Raw genomic sequence first — 14,171 nt, 5'->3', positions numbered from 1 at the left:
CGTTTGTATCGCTTCCATTGTGAAGTGTTCAAACTTCTATGCACTCTTTTATGGTGGTTTTCTTTTAAAAATTGATGTGTAAGAGGCTTTTTAAAAAACTATATATAAGTTGGACATAAGGCCTTTTTCAGACTTAAGTTTTTGTAATATTTTATCCCCAGTCGGTGGCCGGTCTGTTTTCTTAATTGTCTTTTGATGAACATAGTGCTAAATTTTGATCAAGTCTAATTTACTATTTTTTTTCTGTGTTCTGCCTCAGAAATCTTCTGCATAAATATTTTCTGTGAAGGTATTCTATACATTTTCTAGAAGTGTTAGAGTTTTACCTTTTACATTTAATTCTGTCATCAATCTTAGTTTAATTATTTATAAGGCGTGAGGCAAGGGTTCCTTTTTTTTCTTTTTCCCTCCGCATTTGGATGTTTTTCCAGCACCACTTGTTGAACAGACCTTCTTTTCCCAATAATTGCTTTAGCGCCTTTGTTGAAAATAGGTTGCCCATCGAAGGGAGGGAGTTTTTCTGGATCTTCTGTTCTGCCCCACTGATTTAGTTTTATGCCAGTACCACACTGATTACCATGTCTGTGTAATGAGTCTTGAATTGGGTAGTGTAAGTCCTTGGACTTTTTCTTCTGTTTCAACATGTTTTGGGTATTCTAGGTTTCTTGCATTTCCCTAGACATTCTAAAATGAAAGCTTGTCAGTTTCTTTAAAAAGCCTCCAGGGATTATGACTGGGTTTGTGTTGAATCTAAAGATCAATTTTGGGAGACCACACATCCAAGCAAGACTGAGGCTTCCAACCAATAAACTGAGTATATCTTTCTATTTAGTCAGGTCTTTAATTTCTATTAGTAATATTCTGTAGTTTTCAGCAGAGTAGTTTTATATATCTCTTCTTTGTGTATTCCTAAGTATTGATTATTCTTTGATGTTATTGTAGATGGACTTGTTTTAAAATTGTGATGTGATGGGGCGCCTCGGTGGCTCAGTCAGTTGAGCGTCCGGCTTCAGCTCAGGTCATGATCACATGGTTTGTGAGTTCAAGCCCTGCATCGAGTTCTGTGCTGACAGCTCGGAGCCTGGAGCCTGCTTCGGATTCTGTGTCTCCCTCTCTCTCTGCCCCTCCCCTGCTGGTGCTCTGTCTCTCAAAAATAAATAAAAATGTAAAATTGTGATGTGAGCATATCAGAATGTCATTAATGCTTATCTAATGGCCTTGTACCTTCAAGCCTTGCTAAATTCACTCATATATCCTGGTAGTTATGTTGTAGATGGGATTTTCTGTATAGATAACCAGCTTGTCTATGAATAGAATCGGTTTTAATTCTTCCTTTCTTTCCATCTTGAATAACTTATTTCCTTTTCTTGCCTTATTGCACCGGCTAAGACCTGTAATACATTATTGAATAGGAGAGAGATTAAACATTTTAGCCTTTTCTAATCTGAAACACTGTACTCTGTTCATGTCACAGCCCAGAGGGGTCTTATTGGCGTTCTGTATGGACATTCATCTCCTTTTTATCATCTGTCTCAGCACTTTTTAAAATTCCTTTATCTCATTTACCATAAATTGCACTTATTTTGTGTACTTCTTTGTTTTCTGCCCCTTATGCCAACCCATAAGCGCCTATGGGACAAGTTCTATTTATCTTCACCATTGCATCCCCAGTGTAGAGCCACTGTGGCTCTTAGTAGATACTCAGGAAGTGCTTTGTCAAATCAGTCAATATTGGTAGACGCTTTTACAGTTACACAGTCTGTCCTTCCCAGTGTTAGAATCTCCTTGGCAAAACGTGGCACGGACATTATTTCTTGTAAGACGTTTTTCACATTTTTCTTTCTCCTTTGAAAAATTTTGAGGAGGTAACATTTCAGAATTTCTAATAGACATGTATATTTGATACTTTAAAAAAGTTCTTAATTGGTATTTTATAAAAAGCAATATAAAAGTTATATTTGTATATTATAAAAAGTTCTCATTGGTATTTCATAAAAAGCAATACAGTTCTTTCTCCTAATTTTTGCAAAATATTGTGACAAATTGGGGTGGTTTACCTTTTCTGGATGTCATATACACCCCAAAGTTAATCAGTATTCAGGCAGTTTGCAGTGGTCCAAATATAAAAATAGGGGTAAACACGTTCCACAGTTATCTAGTAAAAGCAGGTATCAGGTCACTATTTTTTATTCTTTAAAATCTGGAGAAAGCACACTGATGAAGTGAATCTGTTAGGCAAACTTTTCCTTATTTTTGCCCTTTAGCTTTGATTCTAATCTGTAAAATGCTACATTTGTGGTGTGTGTGTGTGTGTGTGTGTGTGTGTGTGTGTGTGTGTAATTTAAGCCCAGTGAAGGAAATTGCTTTCAGCCTATAACACAGTGATCTAGAATTTATCCAGAAGGCAAAATACCTTTCTTCTTGCTGTTCCATTTTAACAGCTGCTGTGACAGAAAGTAGGGCTTCAGTTTGTGTGCAGACATAAGGAAAATCATGGGGCTTTTCCCTGTAGAGTATTACAGTCATTCTTTGGCTCATCCCACACATTGACAATGGAAATTGCGTTAAAGAAGCAGGTAGAAACATTTGTAGTTGGGTGTGCATTCATTCATCTCCCTCTCTCCCTTGTTCTCCTTCTTTTCCCTCCTCCCTTTTCCGTACTTGCCCCTCATCTCCCGTTGTCCCCCCGCCCCCTCCCTCCCGACCCCAGTCTTCCTTCCTTCCTTGGTTCTTTCTCCCTCACTCCGTCCGTGTCACGATGGTCTTGTTCCTGCGTATGTAGGTACAGAATAGGGCCTATATGGTCTTTCCATAAGCAGCTTCCAGTGTTTGTGGGGGAGGTAGGTAATAAAGAAGTAAACTAATATATGCATATGATCATTTGTGCTAGCCACAAGTGCCGTAGAGAGTGTGTGGTATGCACATGTGTGTATGTGCACATGTGTGTCTACGTGTGCATGTGTGTGAGAGAGAGAAAGAGAATGAAAATTAATGAGAATCCTACCAGGCCTTGGGGGGGGGGGTGTTTGAGCTGATCTCTGCAGCTCTACAAGGTCAGGGCAGACAGCAAGTTGGTAACCCGGGGAGCGTATCAAGTTTAGTGTTAAAGAGCGCATGGGACGCAGGCCCACGGCCTCAGCGCAGTGAGCTTGGGAGAGAACAGTCCAAGCTGGAGGAGAAAGTAAAGCCTCGATTCCAGAGGGCATGATGGGCCATGGTGAACAGTCTCCCCTTGATTCCAAGTTCAGCCCAAAGCCGGTGGCCGGTGTAGATGCATATTAGTTCGTGCTGTCGTCTAGGCGTCGCAAAAACATCTCTCATGTGATCAAAAATAGCATCAGTTCTCATTTTAGTTTTCTCTCCCCAAAATAGAAAAATACATGAACCAAAACCTGACACAACTAAAAAAAGATGAGCAAATCCACAAGTATAGATGAGGATATCAACAGTCCTCTGTTGATAATGGATAGAATAAGGAGACTTTCAGTAAGGATTTTGAGGAGGGATTTGAACAGTCCTTGTCAACCAACTTGGCCTCATTGCCTTTTTATTTTGTTTAACGAAACACTCTACCCTATACCCTTTTTTTCCCCCGAGCGCCCATGAAGCATTCACCTGCGTGGACCAAATTTGGGGCCAAAGCCAAGCTTCGGTAAATTTGAAAGCATTGAAATCCTACCGAACATGTTCTCTGGCCACAGCAGAATTAAACAGAAAACAGTATCATAGAAATACCCGAAAGCCCCAAAATACCTGGAACTCAAACTGCACATTTTTCTGAGTGACCCATGAGTCAAAGAAGAAATGCCAAGGGAAATTTGAAATTACCTACTTTGAAATGCCATGAGTATGAAAAGATAACCGTTGCTCGTGTTTAAAATAAAAATGTTAATGACGAGATTTGCCTCGTCAGCTCTTCCTCTTTGTCTGCTTCCTGAATTTCCTCTTGGCTTCATGTGTCAGGGTGTCCTCAGTGCCTGGAGATGAGGTGAGCTTGACCATGTCCCTGATGCCAGTCTTTAGCCAACACTAGTTGGTTTGGCCTGGTCCTAATGCTTTCTCCTAGTTCCAGTCAGTGAGCATCTACCATTTTCAGAGGTCATCTTCCTGAACTGTGGAGGGGAATGTATGGAACAGTAACAGACAGGTTCAAGTGACGTGATTTCCTTAGGTAACCTCAGATGAAAGCTGTCAAATCTGCTTCTTCTGCCTCTCTCTGTCCTACCTGGGGAATTCTGGTCTACCTTCTCCCTACGTCTTAGACTCTTCGTTGAGTCTTTCCTTCAGTTCCCATCTGTGACTTCTGTTTCCTCCAGCCGTCCCTTCTTCCTTCTGACTTTTTTTTTTTGACTTTTTAGTTGTTTTTGACTTTTAGTCTCTCCACCCTCGGCCTGGTATCACCCTGTCCTAGTCAACTTCGTTCAGTCATTTAGGCTTGACTATGTGCCAGGCATTAACCTAGGCATTGGGTTTGCAAATGCCGGGGCCGGGGCGGGTATGACTTATAAGTTAGATAATCGGTTGGAGTATGCCAAGCACTTTGACAGACTCATGTGGGAAGGGTTACGTAAATAAGCATTTGTTCAACAAACATCTAGGGGCCTCCTGCTGTGTACTGGGCACTGTGTAATAGAGGTGGTATTCCATTCTTAAGGGGCTGATTGCTTAAAGGTGAGGCTTGGAGCTATGAAGGAGCAGAGCACGATCTGGGAGTGGGTAGTCTGCTTTGGCACAAGGTATTTGGGGATTTTGAAGGACTTTGAGGTAGTAAGTGTAAGAGGAAAGGCTGGTGGGAAGGTCTTGAAAGCCTTTTAGGAGAGTTCGGTCCTATTTCCGTGGGTGTAGTATTTATTAGCTTTATGAAGACTCTTACCAACACTTACACCATACCCATAGCTCTTATTTCTTGGGTGATTCTTCTGTTTGCTGTAGAGACCAGTAGCCCTGAGGAGCATTGATCACTGGCTCTGTTTATCATGCAGTTTTTAAAAGTGGGAGGGGGGTTGCCAGTAGAGAAGGAACCCCAAAGCAAGGAGCCAGGGGTGTGGTACTCTTACCTTACCCAGAGTATTTCCTTCTAGGGGATAATTAGCCCTTTGAAGTCTTTATTATTATTTTTTAAGGTAGGGGAGAAAGAGGTTGAGGTATAAACATATTACTTTGAAAACACCCTGTGGGGTAAAAATTCAACATATTGCCCACCCTGAAATTTTTTATTCTTTTCCTTTAGGTTTCTTGCTATTTAAAGATTTTTGTTTGAATGAAATTAATGAAGCTGTACCTCAGGTGAAGTTTTATGAAGAGGTAAGAAGTAACTGTTTTACTGATGCTTTTATTTTAAAAGCATATTTAGACTGTACTTTGGAAAATATTGAGACTACTAAGTATCTTACAAATATGAAGAAGTTCATTGACCGTAATTAGTAGTACAAGGTATAATATGTAGTTGATTATAGATACTGACGACATCTATGAGCATCCTACTTTTAAGGGCGCTGGAGTGCTCTGGGAGCACTTAGGAACCGTTGGACTAAAATTCTAGAGGAGGGATTACTGTTGAGAGGGACGCTGAGGATCAGCAGTGATTTGATTTTCTGCAGAAACTTACTGACTCTGGAAACGTTAGCTGAGGCAGAGGGCTGCTACTGAGTGAAAGAGAAAGTAGCAACATCTTCCGGTCACACATGGCTGGAGTGACAAATTGGGAGATGTGGTGGGAAAGGGGAGCCTCGGACACACAGCTGGTTTTCCCAGTAAGACATTGGGAAGGTCGCTGAAGAGATAGGCCAGGAGCTTCTGGAAGCCTCACTGAAATCTCCCACAGCCTTATGGCGCTGTATTGAAATATGGACCTGCAGTAGCAGGAGTCTGAAAACAGAACCGGCAAGAGATGAAAACCCTATAGGGAGCGGTCGACTTACACTAAAGATCTGTAGCTACTTATCACGTGGGGCAGCCGCTGATTTCCAGACTCTCGTCTGATGGTCCAGGTTTGGCCCCAGGTAGAAGGCTGCTTCTGGGAGACAGAGAAGCCAGAAGAGGTTTCTGGGGCTAGAATAACAAACAAATGAGACTGGAGGAGCCCCAAACATGTGATTACTCTCCCTGTCGAGATTTATGTCAAGGTTTGAGGCCGGGTGGGACAGGAGGCCAAAGACCTATCTGAAAACTTTGTATGGGCAGGACTGAATCTAGTGCTGACAAAGACTTCTCACTGAACTCCATGGAGAGCCATGCCTTGGGAATAGGGGCAAACCAGAGGTGACGGGGTCCTACAAAAATGGAGACCCAGCCCAGCCCCATCCCATATTGGGTGATGAGCCCTCTCCCCACCTGTGTAGCAGAGTACAAGTGGAACCCTCTGTGTCCTGTTTTTGCAGGTGGAAGATAATATAGAGAGACCCTACAGTATTCAGCGCACAGTAAAAAATTATTGAACCTCTAAGATACAAGATCATATGACCCAGAAAGTAATAGAAGCAGACTGATAGGAGACTCAGATATTGAGTCTTCTCATATACTGAGCTAACAAGTACTTGAAAAATAACTAAATAACATGTTTAAGACAATAGAGGAAAAGAAGAAAAAATGGAGGAATAGTGAATCTCAGCTCAGTTTATTATGAAGAACCAAATGGATATTCTAGAACATCTAATTTCAAATATTCTAGAGTGTTATGTAGAATACATAATATGTAGAATATTCTAGAATATTATGTAGAATACATATTCTAGAATGTTATGTAGAATATATAATATGTAGAATATTCTAAAATATTGTGTAGAATCCATATTCTAGAATATTATGTAGAATACATAATATGTAGGATATAATATTCTAGAATATTTGAAATTAGAACCTAATGACTAGAATCAATAGCAGGTTGGTTACAATGTAAGGCAGGGTTAATACATAGGGAGGCAGGTCTGTAGATAATCTCACACTAAAACAGAAAAGAAAGAATATAGAAAAGAAAAAGATAAGGACATTAAAGACATGTGGGACATGGTTAAAAGGTCTAACATATGTAGAATTGGAATCCCAGAAGGAGAAGAGAGAGGGGATGGGGCAGAAACAATATTTGAAGAGATAATACTGAGAGGTTTACAAAATGATGAAAGGCAGCTACTTACAGATTCAAGGTACTTAGAACCCTGAGCAGAAGGGCTACAAAGGAAACCTATCTTTGCACATCAATGTAACACCATGGAAACCTGTGACAAGGAGAAACTCTTAGAAGCAACCAGAGGTTGGAAAAAGACACATTATTTTTAAAAGAGCAATAAATAATAGACTGTGACATCTTAAAACAAATGATTAAAACAGCACAACAAAAAACCAGGCAGTGAAGTGCCCATCTAAGTAATGAAAGAAAAAAAAAGAAAACCTAGAATTCTATTCCCAGCAAAAATTTCCTTCAAAATGAGGGTGAAATAAAGATATTTTCAGAGAAAAACTAAGGGAATTTTGTCAGCCCTGGACCTGCATTGCAACAAATACTAAAAAGAGATACTTCAGGCAGAAGGAAAATAATCCCAGATGGAAATTCAGGAAGGAATGAGGTCATCATGAAGGGTGACATCTATGTAAAATATAAATGAATGTTAACCATGCAAAATAATAGAGCTTTTAGATTTTAAAATATATATAAAACTAAAATATATGATAGCACAAAAAGCAAGAGAGGGGTTAAAGAAGTTAAAGTGTTTTAAGATCCTAGGATTATCGGAAGGTGGGTGGATAGTAAAAGTAATAATTTGCATTGACTGGTAATCAGTTCAGAATACATATTGTAATCTCTAAGACAGCTCTTATAAGAATAAAAAGTATATATCTAACAAGTTGAAAGAGAGAAAATGGAATAAGACAATAGTGGATTCATAAAAAAGGGAAAGAGGAATCAAAGAAGGACATAAACTAGATAGGTCAAATTGAAAACAAAGAATAAGATGGTAGCCATAAATCCGTCTGCATAAGTAATTACATTTAATGTAAATGGACTAAATACTCCCAAGTAAAAGTCTAAGTTTGCCTTCCTGGATAAATAACCGGAACTTTATTATATACTGCTTACAAGTGTACTAGAAACAGAAGGATGGAAGGGGACGCACAGATACAAATACCAACCAAAGCAAAGCTGGATGGTAAACGCTACTTGGAACTAGAGATTATTTCATAACGATAAAGGGGTCAAGATTACGATCTTAAACTTCTTGGGTACAAATAATGCTAACTTCAAAATATATAAAGCCAAAATTGACAGACCTAAAATAAGACAAGTCTACATTCTTAGTGAGAGATGTTAGCATACACTCCTCAAGAGTTTATAGAACAGACAGACAAAAAATTAGTAAGGATATAGAAGATCTTAATAAAGGGATGAATAAACTTGACCTAAGTGACGTATATAGAATGATGCACCCAGCGGAAATAGAATTTGCCTTCTTTAAAGTACACATGGAAGATTTATCAAAAGAAATTATTTGCTGGGCCCTAAAGAAAACTCCTGCAAATTTCCAGATCAAAATTGTTCTGAGTGTTTTCTGACCGCAGTGGAATTAAACTCAAATTTAATAACAAAGTTTACTAAGAAATCCTTGACTTCTTGGAAGTGAATACATTTGTAAGTAATTTATGAGTCAAAGAAGAAATTAGAACAGTAATAGGAAATATTTTAAATTAAAATATATATTAAAAAGGACATATGTATCCTATCCTCAAGCATTTTAGGACTCCTTTGTAATCTTTGTACAAGTTTGAAAATTGGAGGGATATTCTTTTCTTCCTGGATCATATATAAAGCTTGAAATTTTTTTATATATATACTTGATAACTTGATATTTTAAAAATTATATTAATGTATTTCCAGGGAGAATGGTCAAATGATGATGTACATTTAGCATCATATAAAAAAATAAGGCAAATCAGAAGGATATTACTCACTATGCTGTAACTTTTGTTATTTTAATCTGAATTCTAATCTGGATGAGTATCACAGCATCATCTGTCAAAGATTTCTTTTTCTGTTCTTAAAAGCCTCACCTCTCCAGTTTCAGCAAGTACTAAATCACCTTGTCAAATACAGGGAAATCTTTAACACATAACTTTTGCGAGGTTGAAACGTGGGCAGTCTACTTGGGTTACTTCTTGAGCACTTCTTGCCAGTATGGCGGTGAGTACTGCAGATGTGTTTCGACTTGAGCTTTTAAACATTGGAATTTCTCTTGGTTGGTGTGCTTCCAGCTCTTCACTCCTGTCTTCTTGTTTGGTGCACAATGGATCTAACTTACCAGATGATCGCTTTGGAGGATAACTCTTCTAAGCTCCTCAGGAGCTTGCTCTATATTCTTTTATTGAAGATACCATCCAGTCTTGGGGCTTCAAATACAGGTTTCTAAATTAGTACAGCCTTTAAGCACTGAGGTTATCAATAATTCCTCTCTGTGCCCTTGGTTTTATCAGTCTGATGATTTCTGGAGGCCGTTGTATGACCCCAATCCCTAGAAGACTCTTTTTTGTCAGATACCTTGCAATGTATATTTTATATGTTGTACTTCCATTTTCTCGGGTCCCATTTCCAGCATGTTTAAGGCCTCATAACTTATCCTGACATTCACATATCTCTATATTAGTTATTACTTACCTTCCTACCTCTCTGTCTTTATCTTTCGCTACCTTCTTACGTAGAACTTCCACTAACCATGGAGCACATTCTTTTTTTTGTTTACTTATGTCCTTCCTCCAGCCTAGAATGCTGCTTGCCTTCCCTAGCTTCTGTTAAGGTCTAACTCACTTTACGTATTTGCTAACAAGTCTCTCTGGACAGCTAGCCCAGTCTTCCATGATTGCTTACATCTTCGATTCCCACGTCATTTGTTGTCTGTAATGCTCTGTGATACTTAATCTATGCCTGCTTGTTCTGCGTGTGTAATTGGCATTCATCGTCATCTGTATCTGACTCATAGAAGGCCTAGCGAGGCTCTAGGTATAGCTGCGCCTCTCACTTGCCGTGGGATGTGGGGCCAGTCGTTGAGCCATCTCTGAAGCATCTGCGTTTCAGACCTGGAGCTTATAAATGTGAAGGGTACACTGTTCCTGTACTTGAGGAGCACACAGTATGGATGCTTCATATTTGAGCTTCAGTTACCTCATCTGTGAAACGAGGTTACCGATCATCACCTGCTGCTTCACAGGCTGATTGTGAGGCTCAGATAAGTTGCTGGATGGACAGTTGCTTTCTAAACTGTATCTGTAACATGCTGTTTACGGGAGGCTGTAACTTAGTGGTTAAGAGCACCAGCTCTAAATTCAGCCCACCTAAGTTTGGCTTTAGACTCCACCAGTTTCTGACTATATAAACCTGGGCAGTCGATTTCTAGCTTACCTACCTGGGTGTCCTCAGCTAAGACTTAGGGTGGTGGCAGCGCCTGTCTCTTAAGGCTGTGTGTGTGACTGCAGGACACTAGAACATTCCCTGACGCATAGTTACTGCTCAGTGTGTTGGTTCTGCTTCCTTGTTCCAATGAGATTTGGAGGCAGCTTATTAAAATATGTAAATATACCTAGATTTAGAAATAAATTATGGAGAACAGAGAATAAATATAAGATCAGAGGCAAAGTTAATCCGTAGACTTTTCTTCATTCAACCAGTATACGTCAGCCGCCAGTGCCAGGCATTGCTTGGATGAGCAAGACAAAGCCCTTGCTCCCCCTTGAGCTTCTATTCTGGTCGAGAGAAACAGACAATAAACAAGCAATAAATAACAGGAAATGTATCAGGAAGTAATAACTGCTATGCAGTGACTCAAAACAGACTCAGAACTGAATGTGATGTACTGTGACTTGGGGGCCACTTTACACTGATGGGTGAAAGACTGACTCTTTGAAAAGTGGGCATGTAAACTGAGATTTGATTGACAAGGAGGCTAGTCTTTTGTAGATGGGAGCAGGGGGAGGAGAGAAAGCATTTTAGGCTGAACGGGGCTAAGACATAGCCCCTCATGTGGTGGGAAAGAACTTGGCATGTTTGAGGAACTGAAATTAGACCACCATGGTATGTTCATAGTGGATTAGAGGAGTGGGGTAGTGTGAGATAAGATGAGGTTGAGGAGGGAGATGGGGTTGGGGGCCAGAGTAACAAATTCAGATTTTATTCTAAAGCCCATGGAAAATTTAAGATGGGAGTGTTAACTGAATATTCTCTAAATATCAATTAACATTAAGGGGGTTGATAGGACAGACCTTCTGCATCTTTACTGAGTTTTTAAATTATTTTTTTTAAGTTTATTTATTTATTTTGAGAGGGAGAGAGAGCACGAGCAGGGGAGAGGCAGAGAGAGAGAATCCCAAGCTATCAGCACAGAGCCAGACTCAGGGCTTGAACTCATGTACCCATGAGATCATGACCTGAGCTGAAATGGAGTCGGACACTTAACTGAGTGAGCCACCCCAGTGCCCCTCTTTACTGATTTTAGATCTAGTTGTTCTATCAGTTGCTGAGAGAAGGGTGATAAAAATCTCCCAACTCTGTAGAATTGTCTATTCTTTTTCTCGTCATTTTTAAAATGTATTTTGAAGCTCTGTTATTAGGTGCATATGTGTTTATGATGTTATGTGTTTTCCTATGAAATGTTCCTCCTCATTGCCGGTCATAGTCTTGGTCTTATAGACGACTTCACTGGATATCAATGTAGCCATTCAGTCTCTTTATGCTTCCTGTTTTCATGATACATCTTTCCCCTTCTACTTCCAACCAGTGTTTTTATATATTAAGTGTGTTTCATTGAGACAAATATAAAAATATCTTGCTCAGCACCCCCTCCCCCATTTCTGACAATCTGTATTTTAATGGAGTAATTTTAGATATTTTGTTTATCCTTTGTAGAGTTTGCTGACTTTCTTGAAATCTGTAAATTTACTATCTTTCATCAAATCTGGTAAAATTTGGACCATTACTCTTAAAGCATTTTTTTTACGTAGTCTCCACGCCCAGGGCAGAGCCGAACATGGGGTTTGAACTCACAACCCTAAGATCAAGACCTGAGCTGAGCTCAAGAGCCGGATGCTTGGGGTGCTTGGGTGGCTCAACTGGTTGAGCGTCCGACTTCGGCTTAGGTCACGATCTCACAGTCTGTGAGTTCGAGCCCCTCGTCGGGCTCTGTGCCGACAGCTCGGAGCCTGGAGCCTGCTTCGGATTCTGTGTCTCCCTCTCTCTCTGCCCTTTCCCTGCTTGCACTCTGTCTCTCTCTGTCTCTCTGTCTCTGTCTCTGTCTCTCTCTCTCTCTCTCTCTCAAAAATAAACATTAACAAAAGAAGTTGGATGTTTAACTGACTGTGCTACCCTGGCACCCCTTAAAGCATTTTTCTACCTCAATCTCTCTTTCCCCTCTTTCTGAGATTCCAACTATATGTGTATTTGATTTTTGGATGTTATACTGAAGATCACTGCTGCCCTATTCAGTGTTTTTCCCCAAATATTTTTTCTTTCTGTGGGGGTAATTTCTATGGATCTTTCTTCAAATTCATCGACTCTTTTGGCATCTCTGTTATGTCCATCCATTGAAGGTTTTATTTCAAATGTGTTTTTTAGTCTTAAAATTGCCATTTGGTTTTTCCCATAGTTAATGTGTTTCTTCTGCTATTTCCTATCTTTTTATTCATTTTATGTATATTTTCTGTTACGTCTTTGAAGTATAGTTATAAAGCTGCATCAAATCCTTGTCTGATAATTCCGACACCAGAGTAATCTCAGAATGGTCTTCATTTATGGTCTGTTCTCTTAGAGTGTGTGGGCCACATTTTCCTGTTTCTTGGTATGTAGAATAGTTTGTTTTCTTATTTTTATTTTACTTTCTTTATTTGAGAGAGAGAGAGAGAGAGAGAGAGAGAGAGAGAGCATTGAGTTGGGGAGAGGGGCAGAGGGAAAGAGAGAGAGAATCCTAAGCAGACTCCACACCCAGCGTGGAGCCCACCATGGGGCTCGATCCCCCAACCCTCGGATCATGACCTGAGCTAAAATCAATAGTCACTCAACTGACTGAGCCACCCAGGTGCCCCGATGTGTAGGATAGTTTTGGATTGTGTTTTGTACATTGGGATTAATATATTATAGATATGTACTCTAAATTCTGTATGCTTCTTGAAAGGGTAGTGATTTTTTGTTTTAGCAATTAACTTGAACTCAGTTTTCAAAAGCTCTGTCTTATGAGTAACAGCCGAATCTTGTCCAATTCTTGTAGCCTTATCTGGACTGCTTTGGATCTGCTATGCTCGCAGGTCATTATAGGGTCCAACAGAGATCTTGGCAGAGTTTTCACACACAGAATTTTGGAGCTCCCTCTCTCTTGCTGTTTATTTTCGAGAATATCCTCTCTTACTTGCCAGCTTCTGTTTGGTGCTCCTTCCCGGTTATGTTTGTACTTCTGATCCCTCACGAAGGTGAGCGTATAGTATAGTATAGAATGTATAGTTGTTGCGGAAGCCATCAGTGGCTTTACAAGGCCATCTCAACGGAATGGTAGTAAGAAACTGGAGCTGGGGACCAGAAGTTGCTTGCCCTTAGGGTTCTGGTTATTGAGGCTGCGTGTTCAGCTGTGAACTTTGTAAGTACCCAGGCAGAACGGGACCACATGATCAGTGAACGTTCGTCATCGATGACCACCACACTTCTTGCCTGCGCAAGGGGAGACTTTTCACCTTGAACTCAGGCCTCTGCCTGCTCAGGTTACCTGGTCAACCTAACTGCCCCAGTTAGAGGTGTGGCATTTTCCATGCATAGGCTACAATAAGATCATCCTGGCTAGATTGACAGATAGTTGACTGCATGTTCTCTAGTTAGTGGTCCTCCTGATAATAGAAAGTGAATTTTGAATTACAGCCACAGACACTTGAGGCTCTTACTTTGCCTACTGAGAGTTACCTTTTCTGTTGTTCAGGTTGGGAGTTCATGAGCTACAAGGCTCTTAATAAAGCTAGTATTGTGGTTCAGCGTATCATTTGCCCAAGAAACAAGAATGTTCCATGTGGTCGGATTGCTACAGTTCATGGAAAACTTCCCATAGCATCAGCATTTGTTTAAACAGGTGTCAACTTGCTTTTGAGGCCCCCAGGAACATAGACTTATATTTCATTACATTTGTTATCTAGGATAATAATTCCATGAAGGCTTATAA

General features: G+C 40.0%; 1 protein-coding gene across 1 annotated transcript in view; it reads left to right on the top strand.

Moving 5' to 3' along the window:
* GRK3 (G protein-coupled receptor kinase 3) overlaps positions 1-14,171 on the top strand; it is a 128,080-nt gene that overhangs the window by 56,153 nt on the left and 57,756 nt on the right. Inside the window, exon 3 of the mRNA XM_047088070.1 lies at positions 5,231-5,304. Within this exon, the coding sequence (XP_046944026.1) occupies positions 5,231-5,304 (74 nt within the window). The remainder of the gene's footprint in view (positions 1-5,230; positions 5,305-14,171) is intronic.

Source organism: Lynx rufus, unplaced genomic scaffold (assembly GCF_022079265.1).
Source record: "Lynx rufus isolate CCGP_SWC_20201006 ecotype Redwood Valley unplaced genomic scaffold, mLynRuf1.p SCAF_24, whole genome shotgun sequence".
NCBI classification, from domain to species: Eukaryota; Metazoa; Chordata; class Mammalia; order Carnivora; family Felidae; genus Lynx; species Lynx rufus.
Note: the sequence above shows the minus strand (reverse complement) of the source record. Positions and strands in the feature narration are given on the sequence as shown.